General features: G+C 43.6%; 1 protein-coding gene across 1 annotated transcript in view; it reads right to left on the reverse strand.

Moving 5' to 3' along the window:
* LOC138283353 (T-cell surface glycoprotein CD3 delta chain-like) overlaps positions 1 to 8,973 on the reverse strand; it is a 48,407-nt gene extending 39,434 nt beyond the window's left edge. The window contains exon 1 of the mRNA XM_069221339.1: positions 8,594 to 8,973. Within this exon, the coding sequence (XP_069077440.1) occupies positions 8,594 to 8,648 (55 nt within the window). The 5' untranslated portion in view covers positions 8,649 to 8,973. The remainder of the gene's footprint in view (positions 1 to 8,593) is intronic.
* Positions 8,974 to 22,404: the final 13,431 nt, after the last annotated feature.

A 22,404-nucleotide genomic window follows, 5' to 3' on the forward strand; every position in this document is an offset into this window, starting at 1 on the left:
GAGAGGATCCTTGGGGAATGCCGCAGATGGTCGTGGTGGCTTCAGACAGGAACGGAGGGAGGCGGACTCTCTGGGTTCTGCCGGAGAGGAAGGATGTGAGCCAGTCCAGGGCCTTTTGGCAGATTCCAGCGTCGTAGAGGTGTGTGCGCAGGGTGTGGTGACAGACGGTGTCAAAGTCTGCCGAGAGATCTAGGAGGATGAGGTTCTGGATCAGGGGAAGGGCAAGGCAACACCAGTCAGTGTGCTGGCTCCAGGCCCCCCCGGACACAAAGGCCTGTAATATCTTGTTGATGTGCATTGGCAGGTGCATTGGCAAAATGTTAAAGAAGCAAGCAAGCACAGAGAGACGCTGGTGTCCAGCACAATAAAAGGACTGCAACATATGCTGTTCACAATTTGGGTCTCTGGATGGTCCCAGATTATAAAGCAAGCAGAGTCTAGGGAGGAGGATGCTTAGCACAGAGTGATGGGACAGTAGGATAGACTGTTCCGAATTGACTTCCTGGCCATCAACTGCTCTCAAAGTTCCCAGATTTAGGTCAATCCAGGCGGCGATGGGATAGGAGAGGGAGGTCGCTCCAGATTACGGCGATGTTGAATGATGTACTTCTTAGCCTCCCGTGCAAGGGTCTCCTTAATGTGTCATGTCATGTTCTTCAGAGGTACCTTGGGCCATTCTGGGCGTAAGTTCACACATGGAGGGGAGCCGGGTAGAGATGGTCTGCCCTCTCCTGTGGCTGGTTGGAGTCCTAAAAGGCAAAGCACCTACCCGAGAGATCTGAGGGCCCGACGTCTGGCTTCCCAGTCAGAGATGATGGTGAAGGGGTGGCCCCACTGGTAGCAAATGTTTAAGTCTCTAAGTTTGTTAGTGACAGTTCGAGAGTCTCTGGGACTGTGAAGTATGGTGGGTGCAAGGTCTTAATATATCTAACCTTATGGCCTGTATAGATCAACTCCGCCTTCTTCAATAATGCCCTCCGAATTGCCTCCTTCTCTGTGTAGAAGTGGACTCTCGTCCAGATGTCAGGGGTCAGGTCAGCGCAGCCAGGAATCGGCATTCGGCGGGCCCAGTCCAGCACTGGGGGAGTAGCATCTGGCTCGCCTCGAATGGAGGTGTAGGAGGTCTGCCGTGAAGGACACAATATCGGGTCCCTCCTGTCCTTTAAGGATTCCTCTAATTTGCATGTTGTTTCTCCAGATCCTGTTCTCCAAATCATCTTGTTTTAGTAGGAGGTCAATATGCTGGTCTTGTAGGATTGCAACTCTGCACCATAGTGCCTCCTGGTCCTCAGTGCGAGAGTCTAGAGTGTGTTCAAGGCAATTCACTCTTTCACCAAGCCCATCTACATCGCTTTTCAGGTCATGGATACAGGATTTGACCTCCACCTTAAGAGAGCTAATTTCAGTAAGCAGTTCCTTGGGATATCCATTCATATAGCCCTGAGTGATGGGGGCCGCAATCTGGTTTGCAGAGGTGGGTTCCAAGGCAGCCACAGGAGGATCCATGGTTGAGGGATGTGGTTTGTGCCACAGGGAGGTTACCAATATTTCCTTGGAAGAGTAGTTAGATGTGTCTCTCGCCGCGCTTCCCCTGTGGCATGACAGGACGACAGCGTAGGAAATGTGAAGCAGAGTGAGTGGTAGCAGGGGTTCTCCAGTACGTTGGTTAAAGTTGACCTCCCTGCAAAGAAGTGACTATAGCCGGGGGCTCCAGAGGGCTGACCAGGAGGGCTGCAGTGCAGGGCCGATGACTAAGAGTCCCACCATGGCGGGTGGGGATGCAAACAACCCTGGTTGTGAACAAAGCCACCGTAGGATGTCAGGGATTCAAGATTGTGCTCCCTAGGAGTCTTGGCACAAGCGGAAGTGATGGGCAGGTGGAGGCCAGCTGTTGCTGTGCTAAAGATTCCCAGTCCCAGCAGGGTGGAGTCTAGTCCCAAAGGCAATTGAAGCAGGCTTGTGCTATGAGCATGGGCGCTGATGTGAGGGCTGTACACTGTACACTGGGGTTGTCGCACAACATTGCGCTGCACAGGCTGGGGCGTAGTAATGGGTGTTTAAGTGCGGGTGACATAGGAACCCTCACAATGCTCGCAGCAGCCATTCAAAGGGGGCCCAGTCACCAGGGAGTCAGGTAGGGGGAGAAAGGCATGGATCACCCTCTCCCCAAACCCCCTCTCCCCACCACTTCAAGGCGCACTATTTTCTCCACTTGTTAAGCGCCATCGTGCTGGAAAGGTCCTTCTGGAGTATGCAGGCCTTGGGTCCCCACGCAGTAATGAAAATGGCCCCTTTGGGTCGCCGGGTGTCCAAGATGTGTGAAAAAAATTCCAATGTCTCTATGGCTATGGGGCCACCGGCGTATCGTTGGGTCCCAGATTCAGTCAGTGGGGGCCCCCAGCTCATCCAGTTCGGGCACGACCTCCTGTTGGTGCCAGCAGGTTCATCCGGGGCACCATGGCCCCCAAGTCTGCTGTCCCGTCTCCCCTGAGGCCATTGCTCTTTTTACTGAGACTGACTCACAGGATCCAGCTCCGACTGAGCTCTCTGCCTGCCAATGGCTGGGGAAAAGCCTACTGGGTCTGGCCGCCAGCCCGATGCCAGAGTGTTGTGGCTGTAACCGGGAGGTGTGGGGCCAGGAGACCCAGTCCCAAGCCCTAGGAGGCAATGGGGGACCCGGGGGTTCAGAGCCCCATCTGGAGAGTTTGGCAGTGGCAGATAGACCCAGGGTGTCAGGCTGCGGCCAGCGCGGCTCCACTTTCAGAGTAGGCTGCACCAGCACAAGTACGGAGAGGGGGGCCCCTTCGTGGCCAAGGCAAGCTCTTCCACTGTAGCGGGGGTCCCCGGCTGTAATCTGCCAGCTCGGGCTATTTATCATGCCATTTGTGTGTTTGTTGGCGTTAGGTGGGCTGCAGAGGTCTGGAGCCCAGCAGAAATACGTCCTACGCCATGCCGCTCCAGGCCACACCCCCAACTTTCATTTTAAGGAGAACTATTTAACTCAGTGAGTCCCCCTGGGCTTTACTGACATGATAAAATTGCTGCATGATGCAAACCAAAATGCAGCACACTAAAAATATTGATGACATTTTCTACTGCAAAATTCCTCACTTGCAGGAAGATTAAATAAGAGTTATGTGTATACTCTCCCTATGTACGTTTGTTGTCCCAACTTCAAATCCACAGTATGTGATATTTTATTGAATTGCTATTTCTCCATATTGATGGCCAGTCTTTTTAAAGGTGTTTATTGTTTTGTGGACACATGATTGTGGACATTCTTTGATCATACCCACAAGAAGTACACTGGCCTATGGACTGTTGTATCACTCACTTGGAACATCCCTTGTTTGAGGATAGCTGAGTTGGTGAATATTGATATAGGTCTGGTTTTAGTTCCTAATCCAAAGCTGACCAGCAGTTATACAAGTGTAAGATTTTATTTTTTTTAAATCACATTTACCATTCACAATCCTAAGTCACAGAAAAAAATAACACATAAAATCAAACTGACAAAACACAAACAAGTATAGAAATTAAACACCTTAAAATGATTACTCTTAAAATCATAACAAAATATATAACTTCAAATAAAAACACATTGGTTATTAATAAAACATCAAATTCATAACTTAAAAACATGAATTAAAAATATCAATGCTAAAACTACTTTAAAAAAGAAATATACAAAAAATAAATAACTATGCAAAACATAAAAATAAGCTTTAAAGTTAAAAACCACTTAATTAAAATATATATTAAAAATGGTAACCAAATACAGAAAAATATATAAACTCTATATAAAATATTAGAACACATAACTCCCAAAATGAACAAACAACGTCACTGTTTAGTAATGAATAAACAATATTTAAAAGTAATAAATAATATATTTGTCAACAGTTCCAACCCTACCTTTATACAAATACAATAAAAGGCCAAAACAAATAATAATTGTTAAAATGTATCAAACATTATCAACACAAACAGAATATAAAGATATGAATTAAAAGAAATAATAATAAATGTTTTCGAATTTTTCAAAATGACCAAATATCCATAACATTTCAAAATTAAAAATGTAATAATTTACCTCCTTATTAAAAATATTAATAAATAAAAATAAACTAGTAGATTAAAACTTTTTTTATATATATCCGGGATGTGCATTTAAAGAGATTTTTTTATTTGCCAACACGTTTTGACAAAAAAAGTCTGCATCACATCCCCAAAACAACAACACTGTTGCTTTTGGGGCCATGATGAAGACCTGTGTGGTGGAAACAGGTTGCCAAATAAAAATGATTTTTTAAGTGCACATCCCAGAGTGCGAGCTTCTGTGATTGTGGAGGTCACAACACAGCTTTATATATACATATATATATATCCCCATCTCTCTCTCGCGCTCTCTCGCTCTCTCTCTATATATATATATATTTAAAAAAATTCAAATCCAGCAATCGTAGGAGGGCCACTGATGCAGCGGTCCGTGCCGGGTGCAGGCAGCCCAACAAATTATGCAAAAACAATCCTTCATCAGAAAAAGTAACAAAGCATGAACTCCTGAGTCCAGAAAATATATCAAATTTATTGGATGTCTTCACCAACGCGTTTCAGCCGGAGGCTTGATCGCGGTTCAACTCCGGCGAACTTTGGAGTTCGTGCTTTGTTCCTTTATCCGATAAAGGATTGATTTACGTAATATCTATCTATATATATATATATATATATATATATATATATATATATATGTAAATATACATAAATATGTATATATGTATACATATATATATATATATATATATATATATGTAGTAGAAAGATAGATAGATAGATAGATAGATAGATAGATAGATAGATAGATAGAGCCAAACATGGCCATAAAATATAGTAACTGAAATTCACACATACATGACATTAAAAATACTATTTGATAAAAACATTTTAAGAGTAATACATAACAAAAATACACAAAAACGTAACTATTACAGTTAAGTCCTCTACACAATTAATAATCTTTTCAAATTAAATTTAAAAATAAAAATATAATTAATAATGTATTAAGTATTATGACATACACACTTGTATTCATACACTTCCTAACCTACACCTCTACAAATCCAACATCCCGCCAACAAATTAAAAAAAAAATCTAATTAAATATTATTCTTTAGATATATTTCCAAACAAATAAAACGAACTAATTATACTAAAATAATTACAAGGCATTAACAATTTTACAAAATGAAAACACTCAAAAAATAAAACAAACTTAAGAAACAATATTCTTACCTGCAACATTTTGTCCGACGATATTATGGACATAACAATATTTTTGGAATTATATTACAGACCAACATTATATTTTAAACAATTTGAAGGTCAAACACTGTCTTTTTCCGGCAGCAGTACAATCAACATTTAAGTTTGCATGGATAAGGGTAGATGTAAATGTGAAAGCAAGAAAACAACCAGGTGCTTTGCAGGGCCATGCAGGGCTATAGCATGCCTTTTGGATGTGGATTTCCAATGCCTAAGAAGACATTTAGGGGAGGGGTGAGGGGTGTAATGCAGGCCTCCACAGCTCCTGCGGTGTGGGGTGGGGGCAAGGGTTCCTTGTTTCGGAGGGAGCACATCGCCCTCTAAGCCATGTCATTGCATGCCTTGCAAAATGTGTGCAATGGCATGGGATAAGAAATACTTAAACTTTTCTGGAAAGCCACTCTGCTTTAACAAGAAGGCCCCTGCAACGAAGAGGGGACAGGGTGCAACCATTCAAGGGGTCTCCATTGAGCCCAAGACCAATGAATATCTGTGCAATCTGGGAGACGCCAGGGTCCCTCATCACATTTTGCAGAGGGATCCATCATTTTGCATTATGCCACTGGGAGGAGTGTCTGATGATGGACACATGGCCAAAATTCCCACTAAAAATATAGAAAACAGGTCACTTTTGTTTGAAGGCTGGCCCGAGTAGAAGATAGGAATGCATACAAAAAACTGAATCCCTGTCCAAAACACGTTCGAATCCTGGGCATAATTTCACAGACAGTGGGATCTTATTCAGGGTGGCTTACATTTTGCTGAAGATTAACATCCCTAAGGATGGTATCCAATTGTTCCTAGGCAGAAATGTAAGAAAGCATGAATCTGTGTAAGATACTTACAGCCTTATTGCCAGCACCGAGGGGTAGAGTTACTGGAGATTCCAAGCGAGACCCTGTCGGTCCCATAAGCAATGTAGAATAAGTGGATGAATCTGTAATTTATCATGGGGATTCTGTTCTATTAAATACGACCAATCCTTGCATTTCTCATCCAGAACTTTAGAAAACATCACAGAAGAACTTTTGAACAATTTTCAAGCCTAGACAGGCAACCCTAAATTATGTTCAATGTGTCCTCTGTAGTTGCTCATTTCATCAAGGATTCTTGATTTCCCTTTGATTGATTTGAAAAGTGTATATCTTGGGAATCCAATGTATTCAGTATTTTAGGGCAATATCTCTAGACCAGGTGATCTGTCTCCTCCTTACCCCCACCTCTCTAGTGATCTTTAAGGACAGTTAACAATTGTGTCCATTTTGCATCTTTAGTAGAACACAGATGTGCAGCACTTAGATTTGGCAACATAAAAACATATAATCCAGACACATGCTCAATAACCTCTCATATAGTTAATGTCTTTTTGTCAGTAAGGGCACAATTATGTCACTGGGTATGACGTGAAACTCATAGTTTTGCCTGATTGTACGTAACCGTTTAGGTTAGCTACAAAATCTGTGTATCGAAACTGGTAAAATATGCAACTATCGGAAGAAGCCAGGATATCTTTTTAGTATAATGAAAACACAGTTAAGCCTGCCTTTTAAGCATAAAAGGCACTGAAAGTGTGAAAATGTTCATTTTTTTCCCTGTGTGCACCTAACCATATTGTCAGCAGGGCCTACACTATATCTCTGTGCTGTGCTGAAAAGTGTGGAAACTAGTTTGTACGTGCGTGTGACTACTCACCAAATTACGCTTGAGTGGGTTTTCATCACACTGCAGAAATCTCCCAGTTCATTCTTCATACTTGTCCTTAGAATTTTCTCAATTGTAAAAGTAGGAGAAAACAATTGTTTGTGCAGAAGTTAAGCTCGCCTGAACAAAATCTGGACATTTATTTTGCATTCCTGTGTCTCATGCATAATTTACAATCACATAAAAACTTGAAACTTGGGCCCAAGCAGTTTCTCGGATTTTTTGCAAAAGTAGCAGATTGTTGTATATTGCTCAGTTAGCAAGAATCTCTTGTTCCCTGACAATTTTGCTTCCTCGAGGGATCATGGGTGCAACAGCACACAGGATTGTATCGAACAGTGCTCAATTTGTAAATAAAAAGGTGCCGGTGCTCAAAGTCCTCCTCTGAAACACGGGGCTGCTGCAATTATGCGAGCACAGAATACTGAGGCAGCGTAATCCTGAAGCCATCTCGGGCCTCTTCAATCCATTTAAAGTCACTCCCTGCCCCTTTCGTTTTTCTCTTTCTAGGTCTTTCCCAGATGTGTCTTTTGCTCGCAGCAAATGGTTAGGGCAGAATAATAAACGCCGGCGCTCAAAAATAAGTGCCGGTGCTTACACAGGAAACAACAAGCACAAATTAAGCACTGGTATCGAACGTGTGGATTACTAGTACAAGTGTGTTAATTGTCTCTTATTGCTCCTTAGCGTCTGTCATTGAAAGCTTGTTTAGGTCTACATTCCAATTTATGATTTGATTTTTTTTTAATTGTTAATTCAGTTACAATCCCTAATGCTTAGGAATTTTGACTTTCGTGTAGTTGATTTTTAATAGCATAACACTTTTTGTTTAATAAATGCATGGCCTACATGAGTTAAAGTTAATGACTTGTTCTTATACCTTTTTACTGGTAACAGAGCATACATTTAAAAAAAAAAAAAAAAAAAAACCTTTAAGATACACTCATTCGGGGGCCTGACGTTACCTTACGCTTCCATTTTGTTCCAATTTAAAATCTGAAGCAAAAGTTGTTTTTAAAAGATCAGCAACCCCAGCCAAACTTTTAAAGGAACGGTCGTACATAATACAGGCATCAACAAATGAGGTGTAGGAAAGACACACTCCTTTTTCCTAAATATTATCTAGAGATATAATATGTAAATGCACTTGAAGCACGCTCCTCCAGCTGGGTATCTCCGGCTTCTCTGCGCGCATTGCGAAGAGTGCATGGGGACCTTAAGTTCATATATAGAGCAATAAGGGTTTTGTATTTATAGCGCTACGGGTGCCATCCTGGAGCATCTAGGAGCTGAACAGAGTTCCTAAATGGACGGACTGGATATTTTATTGACCTTGGAAGGTCGAAAGCCTGAGTGAGAACTGTACCGACTTGTTTTAAAGTAACACGGAGATGTCTGCGGCAGGTGTGTTTGCCGAGTTGTTCGATGTACTTTGCGAAAGGGAAATAAATAAGTTGATATTTTGGTCACTGATAAAATGCAAACAATTGGAATTATTATAACGGTCATCGGTGTAGAGAACAACAGTTAACAAACTGGTGATAAAATAACGAGGTTTTTCAGTGCTTACCTAGGCCGAAAACCGCCAAAAGGAGCAAAGCCAGAGCGCGTCTTCCTAGTCCCATGGTGGCTCGGTGTGTAGTTTATAGGATGGCTACAGGAAATCCAAGCAAGCACTGGCAAGACCCAATGGCGAGCGTAGTCCTGATGCAGTGACTCGCTGGGCTCGATCCACCCTGTGCTGAGATACAGGCCCACTCCGGACTTGGTACATCAACCCCCTGAGCTGAAACTCATGGGCGTAGCTTAGTCAGTAAGACGGGGAGGGAGGGGGACATCTTGTGAGCTTCAGATTTTCTAATATTCACGCTGGCACAAAATGTTAAAATACATTGTACGACAAGTAGGAGGCAAGAGGGGCTTAAGGGGCAGTGGAGAGGGATGCGGAAAGGTAGGGTACTGAGTGTGAGAAAGCACTTTTTTATGAAATAACTAACATTTTTTAAAGTTTTTCCAAACACAGAGAGAGGGACAGCGAGTTTGTGCGTTTTTGTCTTTGTGTGTAAAATTCCTAGCGAAATCCAAGAGACGCCGCATTATACGTAACTGAAAGCACCTGTACCCAACCAACTATTTATCACGAAATACATTTGGGGTGTAGGAGCACCCCGCCCCGAGGCAACGCCCCTGCAGAAAAAAAAAACACACATTGAGCTTGAGGCAACAACACCCTATGCTGTAATACAACCACACACTGGGATCGATCCAACAAAACCCAATGCTGTAATACAACCACAGGTTGGGCTCGTCCAATCCACACCCTGTGTTGCAATACAACCACACGCTGGACGTGAGGCAACAGCAGCTTATGCAGAAATACAACACACTGGGCGCGGTGCAACCACACCCTATGCTGAAATAAAACCACACAATGGGCTTGAGGCAAGAACACCCTATACTGTAATACAACCACACACTGGGCTCGATCCAACCACACCCTATGTTGTAATACAGCCACACGCTAGGCTCCATCCAGCAGCACCCTATGTAATACAACCACACACTGGGCTTGAGGCAACAACACCCTGTGCTATAATACAATCAAACTGGACTCGAGGCAACCACACCCTATGCTCTAATACAACCACACGCTGGGTTTGAGGCAACAACACCCTATACTGTAATACAACCACACACTGGGCTCGAGGCAACAACACCATGTGCTGTAATACAACCACACACTCGGCTCGATCCAACCACACCCTATGTTGTAATACAACCACACGCTAGGCTCCATCCAGCAGCACCCTATGTAATACAACCACACACTGGGCTTGAGGCAACAAAACCCTGTGCTATAATACAATCAAACTGGACTCGAGGCAACCACACCCTATGCTCTAATACAACCACACGCTGGGTTTGAGGCGACAACACCCTATACTGTAATACAATCACACACTGGGCTCGAGGCAACAACACCCTGTGCTGTAATACAACCACACGCTAGGCTCCATCCAGCAGCACCCTATGTAATACAACCACACACTGGGCTTGAGGCAACAACACCCTGTGCTATAATACAATCAAACTGGACTCGAGGCAACCACACCCTATGCTCTAATACAACCACACGCTGGGTTTGAGGCAACAACACCCTATACTGTAATACAACCACACGCTGGGCTTGAGGCAACAACACCCTGTGCTATAATACAATCAAACTGGACTCGAGGCAACCACACCCTATGCCCTAATACAACCACACGCTGGGTTTGAGGCAACAACACCCTATACTGTAATACAACCACACACTGGGCTCGAGGCAACAACACCCTGTTCTGTAATACAACCACACGCTAGGCTCCATCCAGCAGCACCCTATGTAATACAACCACACACTGGGCTTGAGGCAACAACACCCTGTGCTATAATACAATCAAACTGGACTCGAGGCAACCACACCCTATGCTCTAATACAACCACACGCTGGGTTTGAGGCAACAACACCCTATACTGTAATACAACCACACACTGGGCTCCAGGCAACAACACCCTGTGCTGTAATACAATCAAACTGTACTCGAGGCAACAACACCCTATGCTGTAATACAACCACATACTTAGCTTGTGGCAACAACACCCTGTGCTGTAATACAACCATACACTGTGCTTAGGGCAACATCCTATCCTGCAATACAATCACAACACTGGACCCGATCCAACCACTCCCTATGCTGTAATACAAGCAGGTGCTGGGCTGGAGGCAACCACACCCTGTGCTGTAATACAACCACACACTGGGCTCGATCCAACCACTCCCTATGCTGTAAGACAAACAAGCACGTGCTGGGCTGGAGGCAACCACACCCTGTGCTGTAATACAACCACACGCTGGCCTCGATCCAACGCTGCACTGAGCTGTCCCTATCCAATAACGCACTAGGTGGATCCAATGATCCACTGGACCGGAATACAACGGCACTCGAGCCTAGTTTTGACGATGCAGTGGGCGGGGGATCAACAAACAGATGCGCCTCATTCAGCATAGTTCGCCAGGATTCAATTACACACTTTTGAGGGTCAAAAGATGTGCTGAGCTATCAAAGCTCTAGTCCAGATCCAACGAGGCTCCGTGGTGGATTAAAAGACACACTGAGCTGGATCCAACAAAACACCTGTCTGGAGCCGATGGAATTCTGGACCGGAGCACAACAGCCTGCTAGGTCAAATCAATGGCTCACTGAGCCGCGATCCAACGCCACACTGTAGTGGAACAAACAATACACTGGGCTGAATTAATTGACAAACTAGCCCGAATTTAAAAATGCTTTGATCTCGATCCAACCTCACTATTGAGCTGGATCCAACACTGCATTGTTTAGAGCAGGCACCATACTATTGTAGATCCAATGATGCTCTGATCCAGATCCTATGATGTGCTGGGCCCGATCCAGCGATGCACCAGGTGATATCTAACAGCCAAACTAAACTTAAAAATGTGCCACTCCAAGTCTAAGGAGAATCTGGACCGGCTCAGCCAAAGCACTTGATGCAGGCCAGCGATCGACCAGACGAAATTCAGCAACATGGTAGAGCAGCAACAACTGCACACTAGGGCAACTACAACAGCGCATCAGTCCAAGTCGAACAAGGTACAAGCTAAATGAAACATAGAGCTATGCCGAGTTTATCCAAGGAAGCACCAGTCCAGATACAATAAAGCACAAGGATGTGCTAGGGTGAGATCAAGTGAGGTGTAAGAAGTGCACGACCAAACTTGCAAACCAGCTCTCACTAGGCCACAACCCATGATATGCTAGGCCAGTCGTAGGAAAGAATAGACCAAACTCAATTTCTTTCTAGGCCGAGCTCGATGACTCACGAGGTCAGATGCGACAGTGTGAGAGGGGCCAAATCCAAATTAAGGTTGTGACAAATTCTAGTCAAATGGCACCTTCCACGACGATCAAGGCCCAACTCAACGCGGCACTGAGCCGAGCCCAGCAGTCACACTAGACACAACCGAAGGTGTGCACTGGGCGACTGTGTTTCGGTGCAGAGAGGTGCACAGCCACCTCCCACCCCACATGTCGATTCTTCCAGCCCTCCCACCCCTCCTCGCCCTGCAGCGCAGGTGGTGTAACGCTTTTTCTGCGCACACACCTGCGGCGAGGTTCCTCGGTGCGCGAGCGCGTGAACAGGAAGCGCTTCAAGGGGCTCGAGGTTTCTCCCCTCTGCTGCCAGGTTTTTGGGGGACCTTGTCAGCGTTATTTTGCACTCCAAAATGTAGCGAAATCGAGACAATTATCTGGGCATGTTAGCCCAACGCTGTAGACATGCTAGGATTCGTGGCTCCGTATTTGGCAGTGTAAGAAAGGCCACATACTCTTACGTTGTAAATATTAAAATTAGTTGTGTTTTTGTTCCGAAAGTTACCACTCGCTCATTTTAAAAGAAAAGTCATTTCCACAATTGGGCGACGTTTTATTTCGAATTGTTATTCTCTCAGCGACTTATTAACAGGCATTCACAAGTGCAGTTTTCTTGCAGGCACTAGGGTCTTGATTTGAATGGTGCAGCACAAGCAGTGGCAACAGGCCCAAAAGTTGTCAGAACTCCTCTAAGCACCAAATATTGCTATATTTTAGTACTAAACAGGCAGTCACAAATGTAGTTACATTGCAGGCAGTAGGGTCATGGTTTGAATGGTGCAGTGGCACCACAACCAAAAGTTGTCAGAACTCCTCCGAACACCAAATATTGCTATATTTTACTACTAAACAGGCAGTCACAAGTGCAGTAATCTTGCAGGCAATAGGGTCATGATTTGAATGGTGCAGCAGGTGCAGTAGTACGGGGTCCAAAAGTTGTCAGAACTCCTCTGAACACCAAATATTCAGTGCTTAATTTGTAAATAGAAAGGTGCCGGTGCCCAAAGCGCTCCTCTTAAACACGCGCCTGCTGCAACTAAATGTGCAAACACGGAATACTGAGGCAGCATAATCCTGAGGCAGCATAATCCTGAAGCCATCTCGGGCCTCTTCAATCCATTTAAAGTCACTCCCTGCCCCTTCAGCAGCTTTCTACTTTCTCCCTTTGTGATGCTTTTTCATTTTTCCCTTCATCTGTCTTTCCCATATGTCTTTTGCTTGCAGCAAATACTTGAGGCAGAAGAAAAAGCCACAGCCCTAAAAAATAAGTGCAGGTGCTCCGCACCGGTAACAACAAGCACAAATTAAGCACTGCAAATATTGCTATATTTCACTACTAAATAGGCAGTCAAAAGTGCAGTTACCTTGCAGGCACTAAGGTCATGATTTGAATGGTGCAGCAGGTGCAGTAGCTTTGGGAACAAAAGCTCTAGGCACCTCACTAAACACTTATTACTGTTATATTTTACAACTAAACCAACAGCCAAAAGTGCAGGTATCTTGAAGGCACTTGGGTCATGATTTGAATGGTGCCGCAGGTGCAGCAGCACCAGGGCCTAGAGTTGTCATAACTACTCTAAGTACCAAATATTGCAATATTTCACCACTAAACAGGCAGTCATAAGTGCAGTTATCATGCAGGCACTTGGGTCATGATTTTAATGGTGCAACTGGTGCAGTGGCACCAGTGCCACAAGGTGTCAGAACCCCTCTAAAGAACAAGTTACTTACCGTCAGTAACACTTTTTGTGGTGCATTGGGAGTATTCAAAAGGTGAGGAATCCACAGGTAGCTGTATCTATCAGAACACAGATTATTGCTACATGTTACTACTAAACAGGCAGTCACAAGTGCAATTATCATGTAGGCACTAGGGTCATGATTTGAATGGCGCAGTAGGTGCAGTGGCACCATACCCAAAAGTTTTAGGAACCCTACAAAACACAAATTATGACTATATTTTACTTTTAAACAGGCAGTCAAAAGTGCTGTTATCTTGCAGTCATTACCGTCATAATTAGAATGTTGCAGCAGGTGCCATGGCACCGGGGCCAAAAGTTGTCATAGCTTCTCTAAACGCCAAATATTGATATATTTTACTATTAACCAGGCGGTCACAATTGCAGTTACCTTGCAGTTAAAAGGGGCATGATTTGAATGGTGCAGTAGGCGCAGCGGTACTTAACTAACTATATATTATTATATTCTAATACAATGCCATATTGAATATCGTACAAATTACAAGTTTGGAACCCTGGGATATTAATTCAACATACTTCACAACATTAAACAACTATTAACAGTTTAGCAAATTTAAAACAAACATTATTATAACCTTGTTCTACTATTTATAATCCAGTTAGTAAGATAGAATGCAAAAGAAAAAAACAACAGAAAAACATATTGGCTTGGCCAATGCTTGTTTTAATTATGTTTTTTTTTTCAGGTAAACCCTTCCTTTTCTCTTTGGGTCTCGTAAAGCAGGAGACCTAGTCCCTAGGTTCAATGTCATTGACAGCTCAGCTTCCCAGATTTGGTTTTGACCTGTGAGCCCATTATGGACTGTACTGTCATTGCATTTAAATAGTGCTTCATATCCATAATGAGGCACTAAGGCACATTAGCAGTGAGGCAGCACTCGACTCCATGGGAGTGCTGTGACTGAAAGCCCGTATATTACTCATATGAGTTACATGCAGGGCCACAAAATTATGCAACTCTGAGGCCACAGACTTTTCTGCAGATGCCAAATAACCCATCATCTGCTGCTCAATGTGCAGATTTTAACAAAAATTACTGAAACCATGGTGACACATGTTCCTGCATTCTCATAGGTTAATTAGCCATTTTTCAATTTCTTATTGATGTTTTTGGGTGTTTAACTGGTACTAATAAGGTGAAATATTTGCTCAGACAGTATTATCATGTGTAAAATGCCAAAAGAACAAAGTAATCCATCGCAAATTGTGCCACATTATGCTGCATACCTTTTCTTTTCTTGCTACATAATTTAGTCAACCTTGCCGCATAATTTGGTCCTCGTCTGCTGCATAATTCCAGTGGCCTTGACTGTATGGGTAGTGTGTGATACAGTGTGTAAGGACCAGAGTTGTGCTCATATCATATTTTTTCTTCTGATCCTAATTTTTTTTTTTACCAGTATGAGAAAATAATGTTCAAGGCAGCTTTGAATCATGGGCATTTTGCATCACTGCCCCCGGAAGAAATTGCCTTGGAGAATAAAAAGTTTTCTAGCTATCGCGTCAAGAATTTTCAATTCTATTAAGGACACGGAGGCGAGGATAATGCTTTCTCTTTCTTTACTGACTTAAACAGCAGCCAATCAAATACAAGTAACAGAAAAAACTACATCACCCAGGATGCCTAACATCCTGTCACATGGTCCAATCACCGTCCATGTCCTCTGCTATGAGTCCTTTGACCTATGAAGTCACTTCCTCTTTCTTTGTTCAAAACAGATAAGATCAACTTGATAACGAAACTTCTTACGCCATCCCGAAATCCGGAGTCATGAACTTCTTCTCCATACTGAAGAACCGAATCTTGGATAGCTCCATGCCGGAGAAACAACCGGTTAGAACATTATAACCCAAACTTCCTTGAGGTTATGAATTTCAGGCGTTCTTCTGATCAGAAGCTGTAACAACAAACAGGTAGGTAATATCCCAATAAAATAGACATTGTCTCAAACTCTATAATTGAAAATAAATGGGAGGGTTAAATGACAATATATCATAAGATATGCACAATAATTGATAATCAATATTCATTATATATAAAAAGGGAGGGATAATACTCGCCTCCGTGTCCTTAATAGAATTGAAAGTTCTTGAGGCGATAGCTAGATTTCTTTTTATTCCATGTCAGGACCGGAGGCTCCGATTATGCTAGTTTAAAGCTGTTCCATCACCACACTAGCTACATCCAATACCGGTTTATGATAAAACTTACGAAAAGTATTTTCTGAAGACCAATCTGCCTCTTTCATTATGTCCTCTAAACGATAACCTAAGGCAAATGATTTTGAAGCCATAGTCCCTCTATCAGAATGGGCCCCAAATACAGAGGTATCAATATTTGCTTCACTCATCAGCCATCTCATCCATCTAGCTAAAGTAGCTGAGGAAACTGGTTTAAAAGGTTTTTGCAAAGCAATTAACAATTGACCTTTAACATCCTGTCGAAATTCTTCTGTGACAACGTCATAATCCTTTAAACACTGAACAACACATAATTTTGAATTTTTAGTATAAACTGGATAGGATACTGACCTGCAATTTGTTTTAGTTCTTCTTGTTACCGAAAAGGAGACTCCTTCTGGTGAAAAAGTTCTACCTGCTAAATCTAAGGCTCTGACGTCCGAAACTCTTTTGCAAGAGATAGTTTAGCTGAAAGTTGCTTGCGAGACAAATACCTGTTGGCAGGCCAAGAATTTAGGAATTAAAAAATGATATTAACATCCCATAACACAGTATATTTAGCTTGAGGGGGTTTTGAAAGACATATACCCCTCAAAAGCTTGCAAATTAATGGATGTTCTCCAATGGGCTTACCTTCTAACTGAGAATGTCCTGCTGAAATGGCAGATCTAAAATTGTTGATCGTCCGAAAAGCTAAACCCGAACTAGCTAGTTCTGCTAGAAAGTTAACAATCAAACCAATATGTGCTTCCACTGGATTGGCACCCCTTCCATCACACCAACTAGACCATCTGCGCCAGGCTGAATCACATCTCTTATGTGTACTACTAGCCCAGGCCTGTTTAATGTACTCCGCAGCTTGTTGCGAAACATCTGGGGTATTCCATCTCGACCTGAAATTAACCAGACTAGGAGTGTTAACTTCCCAGACAAGATCAGAGGATGTTGAAGGCCCTCTGGACTGAAGAGAATATTTGGACGAGGAGGAATCAGAAGAGGAGAGGCACAGGCTAAATGAAGAGCACTGGGGAACCAAGGCTGTGCTCTCCAAAACGGAGTCACCAGAACAATCTCTGTTTTCTGTCTCCGCACTTGAGACAGAACTCTGGCAATCATCAGAAAAGGAGGAAATGCATAACCTCGAAATTGGGACCAGTCCTGAAGAAAGGCATCTGTCTTTAATGCATAAGGGTCTGGACGCCAACTGTAACATTTTTGAATTTGGCAATTGAGCAGTGAGGCAAACAGGTCCACTTCGCAACTGCCTCATTCCTTGACTATCTGAGCAAAAATCAGAGGATCCAACTTCCAGTCGCTGGAGTCTGATAGGTATCTGGAATTCCAGTCTGCTATGATATTCTGGTCCCCAGGCAGGTATTCCGCTATGACTACTAAACGCTGAGTTAGGCAATAATGCCAGAAGTCCTTGGCAATCTCCACCAGGATTCTGGACTTGGTGCCTCCCAATTTGTTGACATACCTCACTGCTGATATGTTGTCCATCCGTAATAGTATGCAACAATCTGTTTTCTGCGGGGAGAGGCTCTTTATGGCAAACAAACCCGCTAGAGGTTCCAGGCAATTGATGTGAAGGGATTGTTCCCATTCTGACCATCTGCCCCCCATCACTAGGGAGTTGCAGCGAGCTCCCCAACCCCATCTGCTGGCATCGGATTCTATCACTACCTCCGGGCGAGAGCTGAAAATCGCCCTGCCATTCCAGGCTTCCGTGTGATGAAGCCACCATTGAATTTCCGATCTTACTTCGGTAGTCAAAGGAATTTGTTCTGAGTAACTCAGACCCTGTTGCAAATGTCTGATCTTGAGCCTTTGAAGTGCTCGATAATGTAGGAGTGCAGGGAATATCGCCTGAATAGATGAAGCTAATAAGTCCCCTATTCTGGCTATAGTCCTCAATGATACGGTCTGGCAGGTTAAAACCAATCTCAATTCCCTCTTGATGTTGCGCATCTTCTGAGAGGGAAGAAGAAGTTGACCTAAAGTGGAATTTATGTGGAATCCCAGAAACTCTATTACCTGTGAAGGTTTCAACAATGACTTCTGTACATTGATCAGGAAACCTAATTCCTGCAGGAGACTGATGGTCCAATCCACGTGCGAGATTAGGACTTGAGGGGACTGAGCCATCAGCAGAATATCGTCCAGATATATAATCAATCTCACTCCCTTGGTTCTGAGGCATTCCATCACTGGTCTCAGTAACTTCGTGAAGCACCAAGGGGCTGACGATAGACCGAATGGGAGTGCCCGGAACTCCAGGCTTTGACCCTTCCACTGGAATTGTAGGAATCTCCTGTGGGGAGGAAAAATTGGAATCAACAAATAGGCATCTTTTAGATCCAGACGCACCATCCAATCCCCTTCTAACAGGATGCCCCTTAGCATGTGGATACCCTTCATCTTGAAATGTCTGTATAGGATCCACTGGTTGAAATCCTTTAGGTTCAAGACTAAGCGGTGACCTCCTCCTCTTTTGTCTACTACAAAAATAGGGCTGAGGAAACCAAAAGGATGAGGGGAAGCAAATTGTACGGCCCCTTTGTCTAAGAGAGCTTGCACTTCTTTGTCTATAAAATCTTGATTTGCTTGGGAAAAACACATTCGTAACGGGGGGAGAGTTGTTTGGGTGTACTGACAAACTCCAGTCGAAATCCCTCTACCGTCTGGAGAACCCATGGATCTCTGGATATCCGTTTCCAATTTGCTAAGCAAGATGCAATTCTGCCCCCAAGTTTGACCTGAGAAAAAGGAATAATGCTCACCTGTGAAACTTGAGTCTTGAATGGCTCCTTGTTGCCCTCTGCGATGACCCCTGCAGAAGCGGGGTCGACCCCCTCTGGGTCCCGTGGGGTATAAGGTGGAGTCTTGATCTCCGTACCAACCACCTCTGCCTCTTGGGTAGTAGTTTTGGGGACTGTTAAAGGAGCTGTGGCCGGACATACGTTCCCCGTAACGACCGGCCCTGCCAAAAAGGCCTAGTTTGAAAACCTTCTTGAGTGACATTTGTGCTTTGTCAAGAGAAGAAAAAGTGGAGCAGAACTTGGCTAGGTCTTTGATGAATGAGGATCCAAAGAGCAGTCCTTCAGCCGAAGGCCCGGCTTCTGAGGACGCAAGATCCGATAATTTGGGATCAATGCGCATAAGTACCGATTTCCTTCGTTCTGCTGAAATGGCACAGTTAGAATTTCCTAATAGGCACACAGCTCTTTGTGCCCATCCGATAAGGACATCGGTGTCCACCGGAGAACCAGATTCTTTGGCTACGTATGCCAACTCCAGGATCTTAGTCAAAGGTCCTGAAAGGTCCAACAGTTTGTCTTGGCAACTACACCTTTTTTGGGATCTTTAGCGAATTATTTCATGAAGGTGACCATGGTGGGGTCTATCTCTGGAGTCTCAGAAACCTTGCCCTCCAGGTCAGGTCTGGGGCACTCTGCTTTCAGGCGTGACCTAACTTATTTATAAAAACTTTTTCGCAAATTGGCTTGAACATATTGCGCTACTTCAGGAGGGGGAACCCAATTGGAGGACCTGGGATGAATAATTTCTGTAGGATCAAAGTCCAGAACCTGGAATGGGGGGGGGCATTTTCGTACTTTTCTTACTCGGTACAGGAACATCAGAAACATCTGAATCGTCAGAGGAGGAAGTCTTATCAGAGGAAGAGGTAGAAAGGGTGGTTCTTTTTTCCGAACTGTAATTGTGTTCGCCACTGCGTTTTTTCCGCAGTTTCTCGAAAGCATCAGCATGAACAGAACTGACCTCTGCTCCTTATTTCCAGATTTTTCGCTTTATCTTTGACTTTTTTAGGTTCTTGTTGTCCCTGAGACCAACGCTGTGATCGAGCGAAGTGAAATATTTGCCCAGAAAATAGGCCCAGAGCTCTCACTAGAGCATCATTAACTGATTGTTGGACCCTGGTATCAAGGGCTTCTACCAGATCAACTTCAAGTTGATTGCCCAACTCCTCTGTGTAGTACTCGGCTTCTTGCTCATCCCATTGAGCCATGATTCAATAGAGCAGCAACAGTATTGAGGAGGAATTTTTTTTTTTAAAACAAGCAGAAACCCCAAGTTCAGGCCAGGAAAAAGAGCCCTTAAATTAAAGTGTGGAGGGAGCAGCCTGAAATGCACTCTAGGCAGCAGTCTGATCTTTATTTTACAACCCAGTCAGTTTTTTAATCTGCTGGGCGTCAGGGAGCAAGGTTTTACTGAGGGAGAAGGCACAGACGAGCACGCAGCACACACGAGCCGATCGATTCCAAATCTGGAAAGAGATTGGCTCCATAATGCGCGCGCACGCTAAAAATAAAAAAGAGACTGCCCGAGGGCAGCTCAGGTCCCGCTCCACAAAAATTCGGGCTGAATCTATTGGCAAAACGCCAATAATACTAAGTGCAATGGCGCTTAAACACATATAATGAAAGCGCGCTGAATCGCGACGCTTATCCAGGCAATTTAAACAATCTAAAACACTCTTAAAACACCAAGAATATCGGAGAGAAAATAAACGTGTACTTATCTGCTGCGAAGCAGCAAAGAAAGAGGAAGTGACTTCATAGGTCAAAGGACTCATAGCAGAGGACATGGACGGTGATTGGACCATGTGACAGGATGTTAGGCATCCTGGGTGATGTAGTTTTTTCTGTAACTTGTATTTGATTGGCTGCTGTTTAAGTCAGTAAAGAAAGAGAAAGCATAATCGGAGCCTCTGGTCCTGACATAGAATTCAGGATCAAACAAATCAAACCATTTCTTAGTTTTATTTCTGCTTAGCGTGATTAAAGATACTAAACCCAAGCCCTTGATTAGCTGAATGTGAAAGATAAGCATTTCTGAGTAAAAGATTTATGTTTTATGGTGCAATATAACTGAAAAAAGTGTTGTTTAAAAAAACAATCTATACAATGAAAGTGAGGTTATTTCTTCCGTATTTGCACTGGGCACACTTCCTTGTCAGCACAGTTTATCGTAGAAGCCAATTTTATGGAGATTTATTAATTGTTTCTCCTTTTAAGATACATGTGATGGGTGATTATTAAGTTATTTCACCCATATATGCTTCTGCTGTACCCATAAGGCTTATTTCAGTCAAATGCAAGCAATATTTATTTGCAGGCACACTAGCATGTGTTATATCCTTTATGCAATTAATATTCATGTCACTTGAATTATAAAACTTCAAAAAACGAATAAGAGCTCTCATTTTGAGTAATGTTACATTTTCCAGTGCCTGTTTAGTTACCTCAGTCATTTAATATGCCCTGTGAGGAGAAGTCCGTTACCTGCAAATCAGAGGTTCAGATTTCAGTATAAGTAGCAGTCGCTGCTCACTGCTATTCAAAGGGGAGGTGCGGCGTGAGTGGGGGGAGCAGGGATGGAACATTTAATAAATAAAAATATTATAAAGAAAAAAACGTACCTCCTCTGTTGCCACCGCTCCTCTGTTCCTTGTCTCTCCAGCTGCAGACACAGGCTCCCAGCCTGCCCTGTGGCCAATCTTGACGCTGCACAGAGCAGCGTCAGGATTGGCTGGGAGCACCCAGCCAGGGCACTCGTAGGCAGACTGGGAGCCTGTGTAGGTTCTCTCCAGCCCAGCAACTGTGTTGCTAGGCTGGAGAGAGCCTACTGCGCATGTGTGTTTGGCCAGCACGAGATGGCCGGCCGAACACACATGCGCTCTGAGGGGAGTGGTCTGTGCACTCCCCTCAAGTGCTTGTCACGCCCAATGCCCGACCCTTTTCAAGAAAACGATAATAAACACAGTTTAATATTCAAGAAATCGATAATAAACACAACGTTTTCTTGAAAAGGTTTTGCAGCTGCCACTGCTGGCAAAGGAGCAACACTCCCCCGCCCTAATGGAGGAGCTGCCCCTGATAAGTAGTGAGGTTTCTAATGCACCTGCTACAGAGATCTTATCAGTTCTACAGACCATTAGTTCCTATTCCCATGAAAAAGCTCAGGGAGTTCATTTACGTACCACAGAGATCCATGTGCAACATGGAGGTCAAATGCTCCAATTTCAGTAAGATACCAATGTAAATTAATTGTTCTGATGCCTGGATCTGTGTACTGCATTGTATAAAGTATATATCATTTACTACCCTGATGTGGGATGCTGAAGATACTACTCCAATGGATAGCAAGTTACGACCTGAAAGGGGCAGACAATGTATGGGTGGGTTTGAAAGGGTGCAGCTATTACTTGGAGCCTATTTAGAAGTTTTTTCAGAATGTGCGTGATGACCACGTAGGTGTGGTTATCGTGTTATGGGACGCAGGCCGGGTAATGTAATGGGTGAGGATATGTGAGAGACAGTCATGCAAATTGTAAAGGGTGGTAAGGAGAGAAGACCAGTAATCCATATGGTGACATGCACCAGGCAGAGATTCTGTTGATTAAGCAAAAGCATATAAAAAGGACAATAATGGGAATTGACTTGAGTTATTAGTTAATTTATTTTCTAACAGAAGGGATTTCG

Source organism: Pleurodeles waltl, chromosome 3_1 (genome assembly GCF_031143425.1).
Source record: "Pleurodeles waltl isolate 20211129_DDA chromosome 3_1, aPleWal1.hap1.20221129, whole genome shotgun sequence".
In the NCBI taxonomy this organism is placed as follows: Eukaryota; Metazoa; Chordata; class Amphibia; order Caudata; family Salamandridae; genus Pleurodeles; species Pleurodeles waltl.